This window comes from Balaenoptera musculus, chromosome 10 (genome assembly GCF_009873245.2).
Source record: "Balaenoptera musculus isolate JJ_BM4_2016_0621 chromosome 10, mBalMus1.pri.v3, whole genome shotgun sequence".
NCBI lineage: Eukaryota > Metazoa > Chordata > Mammalia > Artiodactyla > Balaenopteridae > Balaenoptera > Balaenoptera musculus.
The window spans coordinates 25,598,060-25,623,871 of record NC_045794.1 but is presented as its reverse complement, the minus strand read 5'-3'; the positions used below and the strand labels follow the sequence as shown (position 1 = coordinate 25,623,871).

The following is a 25,812-nucleotide window of genomic DNA, read 5'->3' as shown; positions in this document are numbered from 1 at the left end:
AACTTCCCTTTTCTCATCATTTTCTAAACCCGAGAAAGGGCCCCAAGACTGGCTTAAGGCAACACTGAGAACTGATAAACTTGTTGCTAGTATTTCCTTCTCCCTTTCTCTTTTCTACTCCTTCCTGCCAACTAAAAATTGGCACTTGCCATCTGCCTCTACAAAAATTAAGTCACAAGCTGCTGTAGTGGCTGACATTCAACACACCCTGAAAGGAGTTCAGAGTGGAGACCAGGAATGACACACTCTGTGTTCTGGAAAAAACTGGCAGAACAGGCCTTCAGATAGTTAGATATTTTCAGGAGAAGATTCTATGAGCCCAATTCTTCCATCTCCTCATTTAGAAAAGTACTAAAATCATTAACAGTAACATATGTTCCTCATGACTAGCAGCAAGTCTCTGCCAAAATGTGTGCTTGACTGCACGTACCCCCTTCACCAAAATCATATATAATACTACCTTCTCCCCCTCGCTCTTCAGAGCAGTTTCTCAGAGCTATCTGAAATGCTATCTCCTGGGCTATAGTTCTTATTTCACCCCAAATAAAATTTAATTCACAACTCTAAGGTTGTGCTTTTTATTTTCAGTCGACATTCTAATGCCGCCACCTCACCATCATAGCAGGTGCCCAGTATCCTACGGGGCTGGAGAACACACATTCACTGCAGCACCCCCTCTACCCAAACCCCACCAGATGTCCTTCCTTGACCCTCACCTTAATAGCAGGGTTTTTTAAAAAAAATTTTAACATCTTTATTAAACTATAATTGCTTTACAATGGTCTGTCAGTTTCTGCTTTATAACAAAGTGAATCAGCTATACATATACATATGTCCCCATATCTCTTCCCTCTTGCATCTCCCTCCCTCCCACCCTCCCTATCCCACCCCTCTAGGTGGTCACAAAGCACCGAGCTGATCTCCCTGTGCTATGCGGCTGCTTCCCACTAGCTATCTATTTTACGTTTGGTAGTGTATATATGTCCATGCCACTCTCTCACTTTGTCCCAGCTTACCCTTCCCCCTCCCCATATGCTTAAGTCCATTCTCTCGTAGGTCTGCATCTTTATTCCCGTCTTGCCCCTAGGTTCTTCTGACCATTTTCTTTTTTCTTTTTCTTTTTTTTTTTTTACATTCCATAAATACGTGTTAGCATACGGTATTTGTTTTTCTCTTTCTGACTTATTTCACTCTGTATGACAGTCTCTAGGTCCATCCACCTCACTACAAAAAACTCAGTTTCATTCCTTTTTATGGCTGAGTAATATTCCATTGTATATATGTGCCACGTTTTCTTTATCCATTCATCTGTTGATGGACACTTAGGTTGCTTCCATGTCCTGGCTATTGTAAATAGAGCTGCAATGAACATTGTGGTACATGACTCTTTTTGACCTATGGTTTTCTCAGGGTATATGCCCAGTACTGGGATTGCTGGGTCGTATGGTAGTTCTATTTTTAGTTTTTTAAGGAACCTCCATACTGTTCTCCATAGTGGCTGTATCAATTTACATTCCCACCAACAGTGCAAGAGGGTTCCCTTTTCTCCACACCCTCTCCAGCGTTTATTGTTTGTAGATTTTTTGATGATGGCCATTCTGACCGGTGTGAGATGACATCTCATTGTAGTTTTGATTTGCATTTCTCTAATGATTAATGATGTTCAGCATTCTTTCATGTGTTTGTTGGCAATCTGTATATCTTCTTTGGAGAAATGTCTATTTAGGTCTTCTGCTCATTTTTGGATTGGGTTGCTTGTTTTTTTGATATTGAGCTGCATGAGTTGCTTGTATGTTTTGGAGATTAATCCTTTTTCAGTTGCTTCATTTGCAAATATTTTCTCGCATTCTGAGGGTTGTCTTTTCATCTTGTTTATGGTTTCCTTTGCTGTGCAAAAGCTTTGAAGTTTCATTAGGTCCCATTTGTTTATTTTTGTTTTTATTTCCATTTCTCTAGGAGGTGGGTCAAAAAAAAGATCTTGCTGTGACGTGATTTATGTCATAGAGTGTTCTGCCTATGTTTTCCTCTAAGAGTTTGATGGTGTCTGTCCTTACATTTAGGTCTTTAATCCATTTTGAGTTTATTTTTGTGTATGGTGTTAGGGAGTTTTCTAATTTCATTCTTTTATGTGTAGCTGTCCAGTTTTCCCAGCACCACTTATTGAAGAGGCTGTCTTTTCTCCACCGTATATTCTTGACTCTTTTATCAAAGATAAGGTGACCATATGAGTGTGGGTTTATCTCTGGGCTTTCTATCCTGTTCCATTGATCTGCATTTCTGTTTTTCTGCCAGTACCATACTGTCTTGATTACTGTAGCTTTGTAGTATAGTCTGAAGTCAGGGAGCCTGATTCCTCCAGCTCCGTTTTTCTTTCTCAAGATTGTTTTGGCTATTCAGGGTCTTTTGTGTTTCCATACAAATTGTGAAATTTTTTGTTCTAGTTCTGTGAGAAATGCCATTGGTAGCTTGATAGTGATTGCATTGAATCTGTAGATTGCTTTGGGGAGTAGAGTCATTTTCACAATGTTGATTCTTCCAATCCAAGAACATGGTATATCTCTCCATCTATTTGTATCATCTTTAATTTCTTTCATCAGTGTCTTATAATTTTCTGCCTACAGGTCTTTTGTCTCCTTAGGCAGGTTTATTCCGAGATATTTTTTTGTTGTTGTTGCAATGGTAAATGGGAGTGTTTTCTTAATTTCACTTTCAGAATTTTCATCATTGGTGTATAGGAATGCAAGAGATTTCTGTGCATTAATCTTGTATCCTGCTACTTTACCAAATTCATTGATTAGCTCTAGGAGTTTTCTGGTAGCATCTTTAGGATTCTCTATGTATAGTATCATGTCATCTGCAAACAGTGACAGCTTTACTTCTTCTTTTCCAGTTTGGATTCCTTTTATTTCTTTTTCTTCTCTGATTGCTATGGCTAAAACTTCCAATACTATGTTGAATAATAGTGGTGAGAGTGGGCAACCTTGTCTTGTTCCTGATCTTAGTGGAAATGGTTGCAGCTTTTCACCATTGAGGATGATGTTGGCTGTGGGTTTGTCATATATGGCCTTTATTATGTTGAGGAAAGTTCCCTCTATGCCTACTTTAGCCCATTTTTTTAATTGGGTTGTTTGTTTATTTGATCAGGTTGCATGAGTTCTTTGAATATTGTGGATATTAACCCCAGATTGGATAAATTGTTTGCTAATATATCTAAACGTGCAGCTGTATCCAGGTGAAACCCCTGACTGAGTGAGCAAGGAGAACAGGTGGAGGAGTTAAGGATGTTCACAGGTGAAGTCCAACATCTCCATACAGGGTAAGAAAGGTCTGCTGAGAGCAGGAAAATGAGGTGGATTAGGGCCCAAGAGGAAAGCAATACATATTTAGATTATTGCATTGGACAATTCAAAAGATAGCTAGTAGAAAGTGAAGAAAAATCTGAGCAGCACTGATGTCTAAAATGAAATGTGGAACCATGGGGTTATGGGGTGTTATGCTATTCAAGTATCTAGTTTTCACCAACACTGTTTGACCACTGAGGAGAAAGCAGAAAGTTGGGCTGATTCAGAGTTAGGTACTGGTCAGGCTTGTGCTGCAGAAAATCAGGCGGGTGTTTTCTGCTTATGCCACAGTGTGTGATTTCAATGTTTAGTGGTTTTTTAGGTGGTGATGGCTACCTTCCCATAGCCACCCCAGATAAAGCTATCTAGCTGTATCAGCGTGAATGTGTGTGACTGTGTGTGACAAAAAAACTCAAACCGACTGAGATAATAGAGGGAATTTGTTTATTTATGTAACAGGATTCAAATTGGCAACATACCTCATAGGATTGTTATGGGGATTAAATAAATTAATCCTGTAAAGTACATAAAATTGCTTCTAGCACATAATGGATGCTCAATAAAGGATTTGTTACATTAACATTCTCATCCAGAAGCCATATCTTTGCCTTCTGCCTACCATGTTGTTAGCTTCCTCCTTGTTCACATCCCGTAGGAAGGTACCTGCCTTCTAGTTTCTCTCTCAGGATGGAGAACCATCTGTCTCAAACATCTCACAGCTCATTGGTCTGATTTGGGTCTATACTAACTTCTTTGGCAAAGGGAATGCTGTTTACTTATTAACATAGTCTGCCTTTACTAGGACAGTCACTGTGGTTGGAGAAATGGGTTTTCAACCTGGATAGGTAAAGCAGAGCTTACCCTAAGTTTGGAGATGGGGTCCATTTTCTTATCCAGATTACATGTCTGTTACATCTCAGGGGGCAGTGGGATATTTGCTAAAGAGACAAACACAAAATTCACTGTGATCACTGAAATAGTCAAGAAAAATGTATAGTTACCTTAATTAGGATTGAACAGTAAACATTCTCCTAGGCCTCCAGGGAATTGTTTTATAGTCACAAGACAGAGATAGGATTGTTCTAAACACACAGCTGGTCCTGCTGCACAATTACTATCAGGGAAACTTGTATTAGTTTTCTTTGGCTGCTATAACAAATTACCCCAAACTTGGTGGCTTAAATTTATTCCCTCATAGTTCTCTAGACTAAAAATTCAAAATCAGTATCACTGGGCTGAATGAAGGTGTCAGCAGGGCTACACTCCCTCTGGAGTCTCAAGGGAAGACTGTTTCTTGCATTTTTCAACTTCTGGTGTCTGCAGGCATTCCTTGGCTAGTGGCTGCATCACTTCAGTCTTCAAGGTCAGCATCCTCAAATCGCTCTCTGCTCTGTCTTCACATCAAATCTCTCTCTTATAAGACTACATGGGTTACATTTAGCCACCCCCCTCCCACACCCAGTTATTCAGGATAGTCTCCCTGTCTCAAGACCATTAACTTAATTACATCTGCAAAGATTTTGCCACATGAAGTAATATTTACAGTTTCTAGGGATGGGAATCTGATATCTTTGTGGGCCATTATTCAACCTATTATAACTACCTTTAGATCAATTACTCTAAAATAATTATATTCAGTTTCACAGAAACTCTTATATAACCAGTAACCCAGTATAGCAGGGCAACTTTTAGAAGGACATTTCACAATTACCATATTTCCTTAATTGTAAGACAACCTCAGCTGAAAATAACTTTTGAGAGGAAAAAACTAATAACTACATTAAATGTTTACATCCATCCTGATTTTAGAAACATTAGAGTGTGGGGAAATTGTGCATTTTAGAATTGAGGAAATGTGGTAATTTATCTTGGTAATAGCACCAGGAAGTTACATCATTTAAATCTAGATGTTTTATGGGTAATTACTGAGATTCTTCTGAAGAGTTATTCAAAGATGAGTGGTAACGTTTCCTTGAAAATTTCCCAGAGTAAAATCATCATGACTATGAGTAAAGCATAGAAATCACTCCCCTGTTGGGAATCTCAGAACTATTTCTACAGGTAAATTTTGCCCATTTACTCAGATTTTTCCTTGAACCACTTCTGCTCTGATCTCTTTTTCCCCTTTTGTAATGATGCATTTCTGTCAGCCACCTTGATTTTCTTTCCCTCATATACTGCAAGGCTATAGGTGAATGAAGGAAATAAGAGAGGACAAAAACAAATTGACTGAGCATACGAGGCTGATTCCTGAGGAAGCATTTATCACCAAGTGATATTACTTCAGTTTCCTGAATATCTCCTGAATCCTTCTCCCAGTGCCCACTGTGGGGGACAGGATAATCATCACCCAAAAATGCTGACATCCTGATCCCCAGTCTTTGGATGTATGTTGCATGGTAAGGGGAGATTAAGGCTAAAGATAGACTTAAGGTTGCTAATCAGCTGACCTTAAAATAAAGAGATTCACCTGGATTATCCAGTTAGGCCCAATGTAATTACAAGGACCCTTAAATGGGAAGAGGGAGAGAGAGGATTCAGAACCAGAGAGATGACAATACGGAAAAGAGTTGATCAGCCATGCTGGCCTTGAAGATGGAGGAAGGGGGCCATGGCACAAGGAATGGGTCAGCCTCCAGAGGCTAGTAAACATAAGGAAACAGATTCTTACCTCAAGCCTCCAGAAAGGAACACAGCCCTGCTGAATTCTTGCTTATAGCCCTAGAGGACCCATTTTGAACTTCAGACCTCCAGAATTGTAAGATCATACATTTGTGTGGCTTTAAGCTGCTAAGGTTGTATTAATTCTTTATAGCAGCACTGCTGTGGTTCTGGACAGTCTCCCTCTTTCCTAAGTTATGGAAACACAACCCTGACACAACTTCCAGTCTTGCCTCCTTCTGATCTGTTTCCACTCTGCACTCAGAGCTGTCTTTCTAAAATGCTATACAGTTGGTCTCACTCATCTATTTATCCCCTTCCAGTGACTTTCCACTGCTCTTAAAACAAAGCCCAAGGTCTCTAATGTGACCACAAGGCTCCTTCATGACTACTCCACTTCCAGACTTCCCTCTATGAGCCAGCCAGCCTGAATTTCTCAATCTCTCAAAAGCCCCACACTCTCTTCTCTCTGGATTCCCTGTTTAAGGGATGCTTCTCCTTCCCTGGGCGCTCCTCCTTCTCCAGAGACTAATTTCTACGTATTCTTAGAGTTTCAGCTTAGCTATCACTGCCTCCTGAAAGACTTTCCTGGTCCCCACGTCTAACTAGATGTCCCTCTCTTTGCTCCCATGAGACTCTGGCCACCACTCTTACAAGCCATGTTGTAGTTGCCCAGATTTCCTGCCCTCCTGTAAGCTCCTTGAGGGCAGGAACTCAGACTGTCCCCAGCGCCTAGCACAGTGCTTGGCACATAGCAGGCCCTGCAAAAATATTGAATGACTATACCTATTACTCAGATCACAGATAATGCTTGAAATTAATTTGACCAAAACATTTCAGCTCAGGAATTTCCACTGTTAATGGTTTTGTGTTGCCTCACACATACTTTTTTACCTTTTCCCCTCCTTCCTCCATTACTTAGAACTGTACTCTCCCCACTTTTTCCGGGCCAGGCATGTGATAATTATCTCAGCTAAGCCCAGCTCTATCCCCCATCATAATTATGTACTTGAGGAGCTTTACAAATCCCCGTGCACAGCCTCCAGTTCTCGAATGTGTTTTCCTTCCAAGCACGAACCGCCTGAGATTTATGCAAACAAAAGTGAAAACATGGAGAGAGAGGGAGAGAGTCTTTGAACCTTCAAATATGCCAACTGAATTGAGTCTAATGTTGAAGGAACTAGAGTGGAGGAAGTGATGAAAGTAAAGAAAGCAGAGAATGAAGACATACTGCTCATTTTTAGTTTGCAGAGGAAGTTGTCATTTTAGGCTATTTTCATGTTGTAAAAACCATTTTAGGCTATTTACATGTTGTAAAAACCAATTAATCCTCTTTTTATTGTGCTCACATTGATCAACTGGGGCTATTCTTCAAAGCTCCATAATTAAAAAGCTACCCTTTTTAAATGGATAGATATGAAAGGAAGAAAGGGTTTGCCTAATGCTGGCTCCCCTAGCAGGCTGAGTGCCTGTCATTGTCCTCTGTGGGGTCTAGCTTTGCAGCAGTGCACACCCAGTGTCATCATCACATTTTCTGCCCAACACACCCTAAATCAGGAAAGCCAGACTGGCCAGATGATTTTGAGTTACATGTTTCCCTGGTTGTATGATGTGCCCTTGGGTCTATAATTGGGCCCTGCTGTGCTCCTGAAGATGCTCAGGAGATCCTTGGGCGAGACAACAGAGCCCTGAAGAGGCTCCAAGTGTGTTTCTGGCACATACAAACCCTTATGTTTTACATGCTAACAGCATTTGGTTCGTATGCACTCAGCATATTTGTTCAGATGGGTATTCTTGCCTTCTCCATAGTTTTGAGTATAGGTGTGTTTAATAATTCATGTAGTTCACTTCTTTTGGAAGTCTTGCCTCACAGATAATGAATCATTTCAAATATAAGTTCACAAAGCCATGAATTTAAAAATGAGGTAAAATGACAAATTCCTAATTTCACTCTTTGTTTTCATTTTCAACTCAGAAGTCAATTCTGCCTCACAAGGCTTAGGTATACTACTTATATGATAATTTCCTGAAAGCTCACAGTTGGAACAGCAAAGTAATCTTCCACTATCCTCAAATAAGTACATGATACACATTAATGCTTTTCAGACATTATTTCATTTGTCTCCTATCAGTCCAGGAGTGGTTTTGTTTGTTTCCCTTGGAGGTGGTATAGTTCTTGGGCCCCAAGTCTTTTGCTCAAGTTTCAAGTCTGTTATTAAATACAGTAACTTTAAATTGTATTTTAGTTCTTTATGTTTACTTAAAAAAGTTTCTGTAGTTCTATCTTAAGAAATGAAAAAGTAACAGTTTTATATACGGAAGTAAACAGAAAGCGGTTGTCAAAATATTTTGGTGAGTTCTTAGGACATTTTTTCTAAAAATCACTAATGACACATATCTGATATAGTCTAGGCTTCCACAGTTTGAGTAGGATTTCTGTGGAGACATTTAAAAGCAATTGAAATATTCTACCTTGTTAGTTATATTAGATTGAGAATAAAATGAGACAGCACTTTATTGCCATGTTGGGAATGTGAAACTTAAAAACTTTATATTTACCCTTATAAAAATACATAGTTCTTATACTCCCCTTATATTCTTCATTGGGTGGCAGGACACCAAGCATGCTCTGACTTTATTGGGGAAACAAAGATTTAAATACTGTGTTAATCCACAGCTGGATGTAGTGCTCACAGGCACTTTGCTCACATCACGACACTGACTTTTTGCAATGATCATCTCAGAAAGGTTTCAGATTAGAAATGTATTTACCCTTAAACATGTTAGAGACTTGGTAAATAAACTTTGCCTCTGGATCTTGCAAATATGAGCAAGACAAAGCAAGGTAAGTCCTCTTCTGTACTTAATAATAATAATAGTATATGATAAGTCATCATCTATACCTAATTATAATAATACATGTATATATGATAAACACTAGAGCAGTCCTTAAAAGTGAAAAACAAGGAGTTAATATGCCAAAAGAGGAAATGAAGTAGAATTCAAAAGAGGATTGATTATTTCAACAGAAAGCAGGAAAAGTTGGGGGAGGAGAGCAAGGAACAGAAGAAACAAACAGAAAGTATAGCAAGATAATAAATTTAAATCCAAAAGAATGATAATCCCACTAAAGGAAAACAGTCTAAATACTTCAATTAAAAGGCAGATATTGTAAGTTGGGCTTTTGTTAAATCAAGGCAAACTATATGATACCCATTAAAAACCTACTTTGACTATAAAGATACAGATAGGTTAAAAGTAAAAGAAAGTAAAGAGATGAACTGTACACATATAATCAAAATAAAACTGAAGTGACTTTATTAAAATCAGACATAAGAGTTTAGAGCAAGGAATGTTACTAGAGATAAAGAAGGAAACTTCAGAAATGATAACTGGATCAATTCAGAAGACACAAAAATTCTAAATGACTTTGCACCTAATAAAACAAAATTAACAGAAGAAATTAGACTAATCATAACTTTAGCTGGAGACTTCAGCTCTCCTCTATCAATCAATATTTGTTAGATTAAATAGACAAAAAATAAGTTCTTGATAGGGAAGATGAACAACACAACCAAGCAATTTTATATCATGGATATTAATAGTACCCTTTCCTCAGCAATAGCAGAAAACAAATTCTTTTCAAGTGCATATATAAATTCTCTAATAAAGTACATATTCTGGGACATAAAATGATTCTTAAGAAATTTAAAATAATCAAAATTATATACTGTATGTTCTTTGACCATATCAGAATCAAATTAGATGCCAGTAGCAGAAAGATATCTAAAATTACCTACATATTTCAAAATTAAATGATTTACTTCTAAATGATCTATGTGTCAGTTTTTAAATATTTCAAAGCAAGTGATTAAGAAAAATAAACAGCATATCACAATTTGTGTTAAATAGGAAATTTATAATGTTAATTACTTATATTAGAAAAGAAAAAAAGTCTAAAATTAAATATCTAAAATTTCACCTTAACAAATTGTAGAACATTGAGCCCAGAAAAGGTAAAAAAAAAAATAAGAAAAATGAAAAGAAATATCAATGAAATAGAAAATGAACCAAAAAAAAAAAAAAGGGTGGAGAAGTGTCAAAGAATCCAAAAGTTAGTTCTTTAAAAAGATCATTAAAATTTATACACATCTAGGGGGCTTCCCTGGTGGCGCAGTGGTTGAGAGTCTGCCTGCCGGTGCAGGGGTCATGGGTTCGAGCCCTGGTCTGGGAGGATCCCACATGCCTCGGAGCAACTAGGCCCGTGAGCCACAATTACTGAGCCTGCACGTCTGGAGCCTGTGCTCCACAACAAGAGAGGCCACGATAGTGAGAGGCCCGCACACCGCGATGAAGAGTGGCCCCCGCTTGCCGCAACTAGAGGAAGCCCTTGCACAGAAACGAAGACTCAACACAGACATAAATAAATAAATAAATACATAAATAAATAAATAATTTATACACATCTAGATAGACTGATAAAGGAAAAATGTGAGCAAACACAAATTATCAAGAATTAAAGAGAGGGTATCACTTACAATCTTAAAAGACTATTAAGGGAATATTATAAACAATTTTATGACAAATAAATTCACAAATATATGACATGAACAAATTTCTTGAAAGACACAAACTATCAATGCTCATTCAAGATTAAATGGATAATTTAAAAAGCTCTATATTTATTACAGAAATTGAATTCATTGCTTAAAATCTTCCCCAAAAGAAACCTCCAGGTCCAGATGACTTTACTGGTGAATTCTGTATAAAAATTCATATAAAAAGATATAATCCCGTTTCTTCACAAACTCCTTCAGAAAAATAGAATAGGACGGAATTCCCAACTTATTTTATAAGGCCAACATTTCTCTGATAACAAAAGTAGACCTAGACTGTTCCAGAAAAGGGAACTACAGTAAATATCCTTGTGAATATGAATGCTGTATATTAATTTTTAAAAAATCAAACTAAATCCAACAACACGGAAAAAGACTAATGCACTTTGAACAAGTGGGGTTTATCACAGGTATGCAAAGTTGGTTTACAATGTATAACTAAATCATAGTTCAACATTTTAGCAGATTAAGAAAGAAATGTCATACAATCATCTCAATAGATACAGAAAAGGCACTTGGCAAAATTCAACACTTATTCATAAAAAAATTCTCAACAAACTAGGAACAGAAAATAATTTCCTCAACTTGATGAAGAATATCTATTAAAAAAAAAAAACACACAGATAACCACTTAAGAGTAACAGACTGAATATTTTCTTGATAAGGTCCAGAAGAAGGTCAGGATGTGTGCTCTTTCTACTTTTACTCAACCTTCTCTGGAGTTCCTAGCCAGTGCAATGAGGCAAGAAAAAGAAATGGCATGCATATTTATTTGAAAGGCAGAAAAGGTGACTGTCTATGTACAAAATCCTAAGAACTAAAAAGTCAGTTTAGCAAGGTAATGGGACACAAGATCAGTGTACAGAAATCAATATTACTATATATGAGCAACCAATATTTGGAAATTGCAATTAAAGAATAACCTTTACAATAGCAGCAAAAATAAATAATTAGGGTATATTTAACAAAATATATACAAAACTTGTACACTGAAAACTATAAAACATTGCTGAGAAAAATTAAAGTAAACCTAAAGAAATGGAACAATATAACATATTCATTGAAGAAGGGTCAATTTTATTAAGATGTCGTAAATTCCCAGATTGATTTATAAATTTAATGCAGTCACAATAAAAATCTCAGCAGGTTTTTCTGAAGAAATTTACAAGGTGAATGTAAAACCTATATAGAAATACATAGAACCTGGAATAGACAAAATCATTTTGAAAAACAAGAAAAAAATTGGAAGAATTACACTACCTAGTTTAAAGACTTCTGTTGAAGTCACATTAATTAATAGAGTGTAGTATTGCTTTAATCATGGACGTATAGATCAATGAAACAGAACAAAGCGTCCAGAGATAGATCCAAACATATAGGGTCAATGAATTTTTTTTTTTAAACCAGAACATTTATTGCATGACTAATAATTAAAATTCTTAAGATGAACTGGATGCTACAACAGCTGCCCTCTTGGGTTTAGGTGTTGTTCCTTCACGGAATCCATGCCTGAATTTGCGGTATACAATTTTTAGGTGCCTCATTCGACCAGTCCCGGTGGTATTTCGTCTTTTAGCTTTAGCACTCCAGTTATACTTCCTCTTCCGCTTGGCAGGTAGCCACATTTACCACAGGTCGACTTCTGAAGGTGGTAGGCCTTAGAGCCACAGCGACGGCACAACGTGTGCGTCTTATTCCGACGCTTTCCAAACGAGGACGTTCCCTTCGTCATCTCGCTTCTGCCACCGAGACCAAAGAGGCCCAAAGAGCTGGGTCAGTGGATTTTTGATAAAGGTCCAGAGTAACTGAATGATGGAAAAGTTCATCTTTTTGATAAACGGTGCTGGTAAATCGGGTATCCGTGTGAAAACAATGAACCTTAACCTTTACTTCCCACCATATATAAAAATTAACTGAAGAAGAGATATCAATGGCCAATAAGCACATGAATAATTCTCAACATCATTAGTTGTTAGGTAAATTTAAATTAAAACCCTAATGATACAGCACTATACACTCACCAAAACGGCTAAAAGTTTGGGGGAGTATTCTAACAAAATACTTCTGATGAGAATGTAAACGGTTTGCATCACTTTGGAAAACACTTTGGCAGCTTTTTATCTAGTCAAACATATATTTACCCAGTATTTGCACCCAGCAATCCCACTCTTAAGTATTTATTTACCCAAGAGAATGAAACACATCTCCACACACAACTTTTTACACAAATGTTGATAGTAGCTTTAAACATAATAGTCCTAAACTGGAAACAACATAAATGTCCATCAACTGGTGAATAAACAAACCATTGTTAACCATATAACGGACTACTACTTACTAATGAAAATAACATTGTACTGCTGCATGCAACAATATGGATGAATCTCAAAGCTATTGTTAAGGGAAAGAAGGCAGACACAAAAGATCATATCCTGTCTGATTCCATTTATGTGAAACTCTAGAAAAGGCAAAGCTATAGCAATAAATGGCAGATCAATTGTTGCCTGGTGCCGTGGATGAGCAAAAGAGATTGGCTGCAAAAAGGCACAAAGGAATTTACAGGCGTGATGGAAATGTTTTATGTCTCAATTGTGTTGTGATTATATGAGTGTATCAAGAGTTATCCTCTTCCACCATATTCCACACAAGGTGTTGTTCATCAGTAGCTTAACATTCAGCCTGGCAAATAATTTAAAACAGCATCCATCAAAAACTTTCCCAAAGATTTCAAGATATATAAATTACAAAGAGATAATCAGACCAAAGTTTGATGTTTTATTGAGGAACAGAAGATATGCTTAAGATTGAATAAACATTCATATTCCTTCACTGGGAGACAGTTTACCAAAATTTACAGTGATTATCTCTGGGTCATGAGATTATTCTTGACTTTTATTTTCTTTTTAAGATTTTCTTATCTGCGAAATGTTCTATAATGAATGTCATTACTTTAGCTATTGGAAAATGTCATTTTGAAGTGAAAGGACACAGATTAGTGATGTTAATCTTAACAATTAACATTTAGTAATTTTAGATGGCATTCTAGAATGAAGAAAAAGAGTTCTAAGTTTATCTGAAAACTATAGGATGGAAAGCAATGTTTTAGTAATTTCTTTTTATTCTAAAAGTTTATTTTTCTGTTAGACTCAAACAGAAAAATAAGGCAGTCCTTAAAGCAAAGCTCAGAATAAGGATATGAAATGAACAAAAATCACTGGCAGTTAATTTTACAGGATTATTGAAGCTGGCTAGGTACTTCCATCTTCTCTCTGGTGAAATTATAAAAATAAATCATGTTTTATCAACTGTGCTTCTGGAAGAAACACGTCTCTTGAGAAAGGAAAAAAAATAATGCTACAAAAATACTGCATAGTAATTTTTGAAATATTTTATCTTCTCATACCAGGCTGAAAACACTTCCTGCTTTGAAAATACTAGCATTTTGGTGTGAAGCCCCCTGTTGCAAATATTCAAAGAATGTTGGTCATTTTTGAAATAAATTGTCATTTTTTAATGTGCACTGGAGAGAAAGGGGAAAATGCAGATGGTTCATCATTTTAATGATTATTTACACAAATGATTGGAAGATTGTTTTTACTTCGATATTGCTGGTTTTTGTAGCAGTTCCTGAGGGAGGGACTCCTCCTCTCCCATTTGTCCCATTCCCACTCTAAGTGCAGGTTTCTAGCATTTTCCATATTCATACACAGCAGGGGGGAGAATAATTGGGGAAATACAGGGATAAGGTGATAGTATGAAATCACTTCTAACAATGGTCTTCTGCTGCTGCCATGAGCACATTGATTCCAAAAACAATAGTTACATTTGTCATCAGGTATTTATCTATAACAACCAGTCTGTTTTGTCTGACTTATATTTTTCAAATTAGTACAATATAAAATTGGTATTCGTAGATCACCTAACTGTTCTGCTTCTTCATCTTTTTGTTTTACTTTTAAAATCATGTAGAACTAGCACTGCACTTTCTCTTCTTAGCATAGCATATTTTATTTCTGCAGTATGAGCAAAATCATCCCTGGAAAATGCTGCTTCTAAGGTTATGGATTTAATTTTAAGCCTGAATCAAAGAAAATTGTCAGAACCCCTTTCTTAAATCTTCAACAAACACGAGTGCTAGCTTTCTTTTTAAGTGTGAGGCGGCTTTCTTATTTTTACTATAGCTGGTGCATTAAGGCTTGTGATCATATATTTCTGGACACCAGAGAAGCACTGGGACATCTGCCATTGGCTTCCAAAGTTTTGTGGCCATTCAGTTTTGTGACAGTTACTTATTATTGTGTAACAAACTGTCCCCCAAAATCAGCAGCCTAAGATAACAACGATCATTTATTTGCTCAAAATTCTGCAAACAGACTGGGCTCAGTCAGGCAGCCTGTTTCTGCTCCATGTGGTATCAGCTGGGCAAACTCATGTGTTTGCAGTCAGCTGGTGTTGTGACTGGGTCTGGAGCATCCAAGATAGACTTAATGCGTATGTTTCACATCTCATCTGTGATGGCTGGAACAAATGGGTGCTGGTTTGGCCTCTCTTTCTTCAAACCGGTCTTTTATCTTCCAGACTCTCTCTCTTTACATGGCTTTCAGTCCATGAGGAGGCTGGCTTGGGCTTCCTTGTATGGCATCTGGTGACAGCAAGAGAACAAAAGGTTTGAGGCTTCTTAAAGCCAAGGCCCAGTTGTGCAGCACTGCTTTTGCCATATTCTGTCTGCCCAAGAAATTAACATTGGAAGATCGTTACACCAAGGGTATGAAATCAAAGAGGACTAACTCAGTTGGAGCCATTTTTGTAACAATAAACCTCAGTTATCTTGAGGAATGTTTCTATCATTTCATTACAGTGGATGCAAATAAGAAGTTATACATATTTTCTCCTTCAGTGACCATACAAAATCAGCTCACTATTCCTACACGGAGCAGTCCTCCAATAAAACCACAGAAGAAATTCAATGAGCCTGCCTGAATAAAGTACAGAAAGAACCCTCTAAGTGAATGGTACTTGGCCAATAGTTGGCTGATTAATTTTAAAAGTCAGTTAAAAGTGAAGAATCATAAAACAAATTGTACACAATCTTACACATTTTGTTTTAACCTAAAATGAGCAAATATGCATTCATTCATCAATATTTTAATGTCAGACCAAGGGCTTTTCTCTAAGAGCCCACTGCTTAGAATACACGTCATCTTTCTTGTATAAACCCACTGATAATGATAATTAGTCATTATCAATCTTGATAGCTTTGAAGTAGAAGGAAAACTTAAACACAGTTGCATATCAATCTGTTTAGAGAATCTGAGATTTTTATATTTTCTTCCAGTTTCTTCCAGTTGTTTTCCCCATACGTTATTCAATAGCAATTATTTGAGCAATCATGACCTTATCTTTCCACATCATTTACGTAGTTTTCGTAAAAATAGCAACAAGTCCTTTTCATACGTGTATTTTATCAATTTGCAGATACTTTAATTTATGCAATTTTGATCAAAAAGTACAACCAGGATAAATTTGGGAATAAACTCAGCTGACTCTGAGCAGTCATGCAATTTTGGGAGCAGAAGTGCACAGGCTACTAGAGAATGTTTTCTAGGTTGTGGATATCCACTGATACGTTTTACAGAGGAAATAGGGAATGTTTATTAACCTGGTGACATGATGAAGCGGAGATTGTTTAAGAGTTTCTGCTGTAGGTGAAATATATCTATCATAGGTAAATTAGTACCAACTGTGAATTTTACTATTATTCAAACTCCCTGCATGACTTAATTATTGATGGATTAATGTGGGCTGGTCATCAAAAACCCTGCATCTAAGAATGTAAAATAGAATTCTTTATTGCGTGGTGGTTTGGAAGGTCTCAGTGCTGTCACCAGAAAATTATCCATGTTCCCTTGAATGTTTGTTCACCTAGACGCCCTTTCTCCAACCCCATTCCCATACGGCCTTGCTGTGCCCGGTGGTCTGAGGCCTGCTGATGTGTCCCAGCTGTTTGGTTACTAGGCATGTGCAGGATTCCTACCTGATAAAAGGGCTGTGATCCTCAGTTAAACTCGAAGGCGATTTTCTTCTGCCGAAGTATTGGTTTTAGCATTAAAATGTATAAATCAAACAAGATTTCTTTCCTCCCTGCTGTTTTGGACAAACAAGATATGTCGCCACGTCCTGAAGGAAAAACAAATGTACTTACACAGTCATCGGACTGTGGAAATGACTGGTCAATTTTAGTAGAAACTACAAACTGAAAAAAAAATGTGTTCAAAGAGTTTTAAGTTCTTGCCTTTCTATTGGTAAACTAAAGGAAGGAATGTGCTTCTGCACAAAAGGAATCCTCACTCAATTTTTAATTTGCTAACCCAGGGGAAAGGAAAGGATTCAAAGAGTTTTGATTAAAACTCATTTAGTACATAGAGACTTGTCCTGAGAACGGTATCTGCTAATATCCTATTGTGTCATCCCTCCTGTATGGAAATTTCACTAGATTCTGATAAAGGGACATTGAGTAAACAAAGTAACATATGAATGGATATTGAAGAACCACTACTGTTTGTATTGTAATGAAATCCACAAAAACATACCTAATCTCAGCTATATATTACCCTACTGTTCAATGATATCTTGTGATATCATTTAATAAGATTATTTTATTATAATTCCAAATGAAAAGTGTAGTCAATAAAATTAAAAATAAAATTAGAATTAGAATTTATGGAATATTACAAAAAAGCACACTTCTTTACATTGCTTGTTTGAAAGAACATTTAAAATAGCTCTCTCATGGTTACAGGTAGCCTTGGAGACCAACTGGCATATATTTCTGGAAGAATTAAAATGCCAATGCCATTTGTTCCTTGCGTTTAATAAGTAGAGAGACGTTCCTCTGCTGGAGTGGTGTTGCTATTTTGGGACTTTGTGATAGGGTCCCCAAAATGTCCTTTTAATATCACAATTAGAAACTTGAATTTATTTGTCTCTTCTTGTTAATAAAATTACATTCTCACTATATATGCTGTGTTAATTAAGTCGGTAAAGTAACAAAAGTATGTTCATTAAATCAAAGAAATTAAATATCATTTAATTTTTAAAATGTTCAAGCATTTTAATTCATAGTGATCATACTTATAAATTAAATTTCAAAATCAAAGCACAATTTTTTTTTTATTCAAAAAGGGTTTTGTCCATAATGGAAAAGAATATGAAAAAGAATATATATATGTATAACTGACTCACTTTGCTGTACAGAAGAAATTAACACAACATTGTAAATCAACTAGACTTCAATAAAATTTAAGAAAATAAAATTTTTTTTAAAAAGTGTTTTGTTTTGTCTTGGGCTTCATTCCTCTCGTACACTTCAAAAATAGCTTAATTGATATTCTGTTCTGTAAGTCAATATGGCAGTTTGGGCAGGATATTCTTTAGACTGTTAAGATGGAGTTAGTTGTGGTACCCACCTCACAGAGTTATTGTGAGAATTAAATGAGTTAATTCATGGGTAGCTCTGGGAAGAGTCACTGGTGGTAGTAAACTTTGTGCAAGTGTTAGTTATTACTATTTCCAGAATCCAGCCCCATCTCCACTGCTGCCCCCACTGGAGCCGCCAGGATCCCCTGCTGGATCACAGTATAACTTCCGCTGGTCTTCCCGCCTCCACTTTTGTCTCTGTCCCATCATTTCTCACCTGGGCAGCCTCGGGGATTCCTGGGTCCTTGGTTCAAGTCACTCGTCTGCTCAGAGCCTGGCACCAGCCCCACCTCATCTAGAGTGAAAGTTGATGCCCTCACAAGGTCCAGCCCATCCTCTGTCCCCATCGCCTGTTGCTCCCTCTTGTTGCTTTAGCTGCAGCCATATTGGACTCCACAGGCCCTGCCAATCTGGGTTTTGGCGCTTAATGTTCCCACTGCCTGGCTTTTCCCTCATATCTGCATGGCTCACCACTTCCTTCTCCATGAGGCCTTCCCCTACCACCCTACAGAAATCACAACTCCCCACCCCCAGCACTTCCTCCCCTTCTTCCCTGATTTGTTATCCTCTGTAGCTCTCATCACCTTCTTATTGTTTTGTTAATTATCGGATACTTTTGTTTATATCCCAGTACATAGGACAGCATCAGGCCTACAACCAATATCTGTTGAATGAATGAATGTTGCACATTACACACATCACTAGTACTGTTTTGATTTTGTAATGTGTGAATTGTCTGAAATAAGAAGTATGTAACTGGTACACCCGGGGAATCAAAGTCATTGTAGGAGGAGATCCTCAGCTTCCTCATGGCAAATCCATAAATACACCCACCTTCATTGCTCTCCTCCCCTCCTCCCTCCTGTGCTTAGGATTCCAAGCTATGGGTTCTGGGGAGAGTGAGGGGGGCCTCACTTAGCAGTTCTACTCCCCCCTTTAAAATCAAATGGCTCCTTCCCATTAGTATTTAAATGCTCTCAAGTTTCCCTCATCTTTAAATGAACGAATAAACACAGGTCTCTGCACCTCTTTCTTCCCTCCAGCTACTCCTCCACCCCCTCTCTCTTTTTCCATGTCGTGTCTACCTTTCTGGGGTGGTCAACTCTTCCCTAAGAGAGTTGCAGTGTCCTCTTCCTCTGTCCCTCTCATTGCTCAGCCACCTGCAGCCTCACTCCTGTTCCCAGCCCACCTCTGAAATGTCCCTCCAAGGGCCCCAGCTATCCCCAGTGGCTGAATCCAGCTGACACTTCCCAGGAATCAGCCTCCTGACTGCTTAGCAACACCATTGACACTCTCTCCTCCTTCAAACTCCCTCTTCTCTTGGCTTAAGATACATCACAATCTCTCCAACTACTGTTTTTTTTTTCTTTTCCATTATGGTTTATTACAAGATATTGAATATAGTCCCCTGTGCCATACAGTAAGACCTTATTGTTTATCTATTTTATATATAGTGTTTGTATCTGCTAATCCCAAACTCTTAATTTATCCCTTTCCTACCCCTCTCCCCTTTTGTAACTATGCTTGTTTTCTATGTCTGTGAGTCTGTTTCTGTTTTGTAAATAAGTTCATTTGTATCATTTTTTAGATTCCACATATAAATGATATCATATGATATTTGTCTTTTTCTGTCTGACTTATTTCACTTAGTATGATAATCTCTAGATCCATCCATGTTGCTGAAAATGGCATAATTTCATTCCTTTTTTATGACTGAGTAATATTCCATTATATACATCTATATCTATCTATATATACATAGATATAGATATACCACATCTTTATCCACTCACCTGTTGATGGACACTTAGGTTGCTTCCATGTCTTGGCTATTGTAAATAGTGCTACCATGAATGTTGAAGTGCATGTATCTTTTTGAGTTAGAGTTATCTCCAGATATATGCCCAGGAATGGGATCAGTGGGTTCTATGGCAACTCTATTTTAAGTTTTTTAAGGAACCTCCATACTATTTTCCATAGTGGCTGCCCCAATTTACATCCCCACCAACAGTGTAGAAGGGTTCCCTTTTCTCCACTCCCTCTCCAGAATTTGTTATTTGTAGCCTTTTTAATGATGACAATTCTGACAGGTGTGAGGTGGTACCTCATTGTAGTTTTGATTTGCATTTCTCTAATAATTAACGATGTTGAGCATCTTTTCATGTGCCTATTGGCCATCTGTATGTCTTCTTCTCTCCAACTACTCTTAATCCTCTTTCTCAGTTGCTTTGTCAACTGTCTTCTCTCACTCTAAAATCCTTCTTCTCAAGCTTGCTTTTCTTGAGAGATCTCTTTAGTTTCAATAGCTTCTGTTACAATTTATGTGATGACCAACTTTCAAATCTTTATTTTCACCCCATAACTTTCCCCAAATGTCAGAGCCATGTATCCATCTAAAGTTTGCCCTCTGCACTTCAACCCAGAATATCTAAAACTAAGCTCATCATCTTCTCTCCAAAGCTTGCTTTTTGTCCTTTGTTCTCCTCACACCTACCTTGTGCCTCATCAGAGTGAAATGTTTTCAGTTGCCTGAGTTTTGCTTGGGTGTTGCTTTCTCTTTGGAAAGCATTCCTTCCTCTTCCTCCTTCTCCTTTTACTCCCTGACCCCGCCCTAGCTCCAACTCTTCTGCCTCTCCTGGTCCAGCATCATCTCCTCTGCAAAGACCTTGGTGAGTGCCTGGTCCTCCCCTGTGTTCCTCTCTCTTTCAGCCTTCATCACACTGTGTTGAAATAAATTGGTTTTCTTGTTTTTTTCCACCATGGACGCTTCTTGAGGGCAGGGACTGCATTCTTTTTTCTTCTGTGTCCTTTGCACCTAGCAGAGGCCCACCATTTTGTAGGTGCTTGATAATTGCTTGTTGAAAGAGAGACTGAATGAGCATGAATGCATAAGGGCCACATGGCCCTTAGGACAGATGACAACTTGGTAATATTAAGCAGTATCTCAATGGGAGACCTGTTGACATTTTGTGTGGAACAGCTCTTTATTTGGTAAGACTGTTCAAATCACGCCTCTGCTCAGAGCCTGGCTCCTGTCCTAAGCATTGCAGGATGGTTAACACTGCGGGCTCCTGCCCACTCTATGTTAGTCATGCCCCCAATCACTGGAAAACCAGAAATGCCCCCACACGTTTCTGGATGTTTCTTATGGAGACAGCTTGCCTTGAGCTGGGAAGCTCTGAGCTAAGATTGTACTCCAGGTGGTGGAGTGGGAATACTTGGAGAATCAAAAAGAATTAGGTCCCTCATTGAAACTATCAGATTGTATAGATCTCAACTGCTCTACTAGAAATCAGAAGGCTGATGCTTAAAGAAAAAAATGTACATCTCCACTAGAAATTGATGAGGACATTAAACTATCACAGAATCAGTTAGTTATCGGCACATATTAACTTTATGAGGTCTGGTCTCAGAAAAGGCATCTGTGATTGTGCCTTTTCTCTTCCCTGAGTCTATCCACCAACCAGAGAGCTAGCCATACTTTGAAGTATTATAACAGGGATTCCATGAGCACCTTGATCAATCACACAGGCACGTCACAGAACTTTGAATGTTACTATAACCTTAGATGTAGACATTTAGGTTGAGCAGGCCTGTAATTCTATTTGCTGTTGGCATTTCAGAGAGTCTTTAAGAAAAACCACTCAAGTGTTCATAAGATCATCCACCCTGGATGATGAAGGATGACAAACTTTGGAGTGAGCTCTCAACACGCGCTTTCTTACTGCCTTGAAATAGAGAGAGACAGTCACTCATCTTTAACAAACAAAAAGCACTTAGTAGAAGAGAAAGTTGTCTTGTGTGTCACTGGGTTAGTGTTGGAGAAATAATGGATGATACCTTGACTGATGTGAGCAAGTAGAAGGTCGTTGACACCAGTGAAGAAAATGGTTTGGGGGAAAATAAATAAAGACTGGAAGAGAAGCAGAGCCAGGTGTATCAGCCTGGCACGGGCTCATCAGTGCTGTGGAGCCAGCTGAGCACCACTGCCCAGGGGTCCTGCAGTTGTCCAGGTGACACAGCCATGTGTCTTCCCCCCGACCCCAGGGGCAGGTTCAGAATGAAGACAACCACATTTAATTCACAGACTGTAAATGTGTAAGAGGGAGTGGTTTTACATAAATCATTTCATTTGTTCACATAGCAGCCCAATAAGATATCATTGGCCCTATTTTTCAGGGAAAGGATCTAAATCACAGACATAAACCCAAATCATGCAGCTATTAAGTGTCATCGTCAGAAAACTCACTTAGGGCTTCAGAATCTGAATCCAATTTCCATTTTATGTGTTTATTATGCATTTAAGTTTTCTAATGTTTTAATTAAAAGGCTTAAAATTCTCAGTGGATTAGAGATTCTTTCCATGACAACTAATTTCTTCCTTTCCCCTTCAACACATTAAACTATATTTCTGTGTTTATTTTGTCTTTTAAATGAAAATGAACTTTTTCGACCTCAGAACTACTTAAAACATCAAACACAGCACCGTATAATGAATTTTAAAAATTCAATTCACAGAAAAAAAGTGAAAAAACAATAGCAAGAGAGTCCCCATAAACAATACAAATGTTGAATAAGACTGTAAGATGGAAAATACAGTGGCTATTCACACTGGTCTTCAAAAGAGGGCATGAAAATCACCAGTCTGCTGCAGTTTGGTGAAGCTTGTGTTGAGTTATATCAATGGGGCTCTGTTCTTTTGTGATGGGGTAGGAAATAAGTAACAGCAGGAATTTTTGTATGACACACCTATAGAAATCAAAATCAAGATGAGCTTAAATTTATTCAAAAGACATCTCTTGAATTATTCATCTTTCCAAAATAAAATACCCTTACTTGACTCTTCTTGGAGACCTCAAGCCCTACTCCAGCTCAAACATGTTTAAAAGGGAAACACACAAAGTGTGTTTTGTTTCTGCCTGAGTCTGTGGTAAAGAAATAAATGTATGTATGTATATGTTTTAAGAAAACGTTATAGAAAATCAAAAAAAAAGTGATACTTTTCCTAAACTGATAGTTAAGAATTATTTTAAGGAAATAGAGCTTGGTTTCATAACTAATGTAATGCTTTCACATGATTAGATGAACCCCAAAGGAATTTTCACCTAATGAGATACCTGGTAAGAAGCCATTGCTTCCAGACATTTACAATTACCAGGAACAAAAAATATCTGCACTTTATCCATGTGGAGAGCTACATTTGGTAATAGAATCAGTAAGTTGCTATGAATACTAGCAATTCCATTCTTTGACACTCTGAGGCTATTGAAACAAAGTCTCTCCTTCACTGTGGCCATCCTGAAGTCCTCTCCCTGTAAATTTCATGATTCTGCAGCTGCAGAGAGAGTCTTTGTGCATAGGATACATGAAAAGCCTTCTCTGCTTTCAGAGTTTATATTTGTTTCTCTCTCCTAAGGAAAGGATCAGGCTTTAAGAAATTACTTCTGTGATGAGGGAGAAAAAGGTCCCAGGTAGGCTTGTATTACTGCTTGTCATGAAGGAAGCTGTCAGCATGGGAATAGCCTCACTGTGTTCACTGAACATTTCTTAAATCTGTCAGTGATCAGAGAGCTTAGCCTAGCTAGGTAGGTAAGTAGATTGAGATAGATAGATAGATAGTAGATAGAGATAGATAGTTAGATAGTAGATAGATAGATAGTTAGGACAAACTTCTGTATTACATTCCTGGCTGTGCGGTGTTCTTATAAACACTTCCAAGATACAGCGAAGTAATTCTTAGACATAAGCTGTCCAGGAGAGTTTCTAGGGCAAGGCGTGGGTGGTCCAGCACCAGGGTATTTTGTGCTACAGTCATAGTTATGATATCCACTAGCCGCCTCTCAAAGACAGCACCTGGGATTTGCTGCCCCCTAGTTACTGCCTACAGTGAGATTGGGGGGATAAGAAGGCTCTTGAACTGTCTTCATCAATTAAAGATGTCCAGAGAGAAGCAGTGGGGCCTTCTGAGGCTCAGTGTGCTTTCTTTGTCCAGCTGCCTCTTATATGTCTCTCAAAACAGTTTCCTAAGCTTTTGTGGGGACCTTTTAAGCTAATGAAACATGTCTTCCCTGACCTTTCAATAGAAACTTCTTCTGCTCCTTATTAAATTGATCTTCTTAGATGGGGTAATACAGGGGAGCAAGCTTGGCATTTAATTGTCCAGAGACTTGACAAGCACTGATCCTGTTTTTATTACTTGGTCATTGTCTGTCTTTGCTTGTCTACATTAAAAGCCTTATTTCTAGTACCTTGAGAGAGAGAGAGATGAAGAGAAACCATTAAACGTCGAATATGTCTACACTAAATGTAGCAAAACAGCTAAGTCATGTAGGAGTGCTGATTTGGCTTTTTTATAGTTTGGAGTTAAGGAAGTAAGCTAATTCTCTTCCTTCCTTAATTGGTACAAACTTTCTTTACTGATGTACATACAACCAGTCTTCCTTTGCAACTGCTTCTGAACTTGGCGAATGTTGACCTAGTTCTGTTTCTGTTTTTCTTTTTTTGGTTTTATTTTGTTTCCACATAATTGTGCATTGCTTAAATATTTTTAATAGTGTTTTGCCGGGATTTCAATGCTAAAAACTATATCATGCCAGGCAGAGTCTATTGGCAAAAGAAGAGGGAAATAAAATAAAACAGAATAGGAAATCAAGAGAACGAACCATTTGGCAGAAATTTTGGCCATTTTCTTTTCTTCGTAAAGTACTTCCTCTACCCAAGGAATTTCCGCCATCTTGTGCAAACAGAGAGCACTGTATGAACAGGTGGCCAGCAGCCCCCAAAAGCCAGAAACTCAGAATCTGAGGACAGGAGGACTTTCTAATGAAAGAACTTGATAGTAATTTTAGCCCCAAGTGAACTAAAATTTATTTAATGCTGGTAGCTTTTGCCAAGTAGCTCCAAATCATGTATTATTGGATGGTTATTTAAAACTGTAAAATACACAGTATTTTAATACTGTGTCAATGGTTTTCTTATTGAGGGAAAATTTACCAATGTTTGATTTAGATAGTGGAATATCTGGGGACAAAAGAACAAGCAAACCATGCCTAACTTAGAGCTTTTTGTACAATCAAATGACATACCATATTTACTTTTTCAGGGTATGTCTCCCCATGCAAGTGCCCTGAACAACCATGGACACCTTAGAGAAAAGAAGGTACCATCAGAGAGCTTCCCAGCTAGATCCATAGCACGACCAGGCCATTTAAATCTTGAAATATCCTTCAAGAAGTAGAAGGTCAAGGGGCATTGTAATTTAAACACCATTTTAGTTACGGTGCCACAGCCTCTTCCTAGGGCAGAATAATTCGGGTTTTCAAGCTTTAGGAGGATGTGATATCCGTCTGAATTTATTCTTTCCCTTGTGGATCAGCGACATTTCTCAAAATGTCTTCCTGGAAATACTAGTTTTGAGGGATTTCCATAGCAGTTCTTTAAGGGGTGGAGTGGGAGGGGGTAGTTCGCCTATCAAAGAAAGTTAGAAAATGTTGGGTTAAGCAAAGATAAGTAGATTCCTTTATTGCAGGAGCCTTTAGAGTGCTAATGAGCTCTGTGAAACTTTAAGAAATAGAGACACAGGGTTTCCTGAAGAGTGATTTTTAAAAAAAATATCTTTATTGGAGTATGATTGCTTTACATTGTTGTATTAGTTTCTGCTGTATAACAAAGTGAATCAGCCATACGTATACATACATCCCCATATCCCCTCCCTCTTG

The 25,812-nt window shown here is 37.8% G+C and overlaps 1 protein-coding gene across 1 annotated transcript; it reads right to left on the bottom strand.

Annotated features, from left to right (window-relative positions):
• Positions 1–12,048: 12,048 nt before the first annotated feature.
• Positions 12,049–12,382, bottom strand: LOC118902294 (60S ribosomal protein L37-like). The gene is given in 2 exon segments (XM_036866470.1): positions 12,049–12,236; positions 12,239–12,382. Coding segments are annotated over 2 exon segments (291 nt in total). The 5' UTR covers positions 12,351–12,382; the 3' UTR covers positions 12,049–12,057.
• Positions 12,383–25,812: the final 13,430 nt, after the last annotated feature.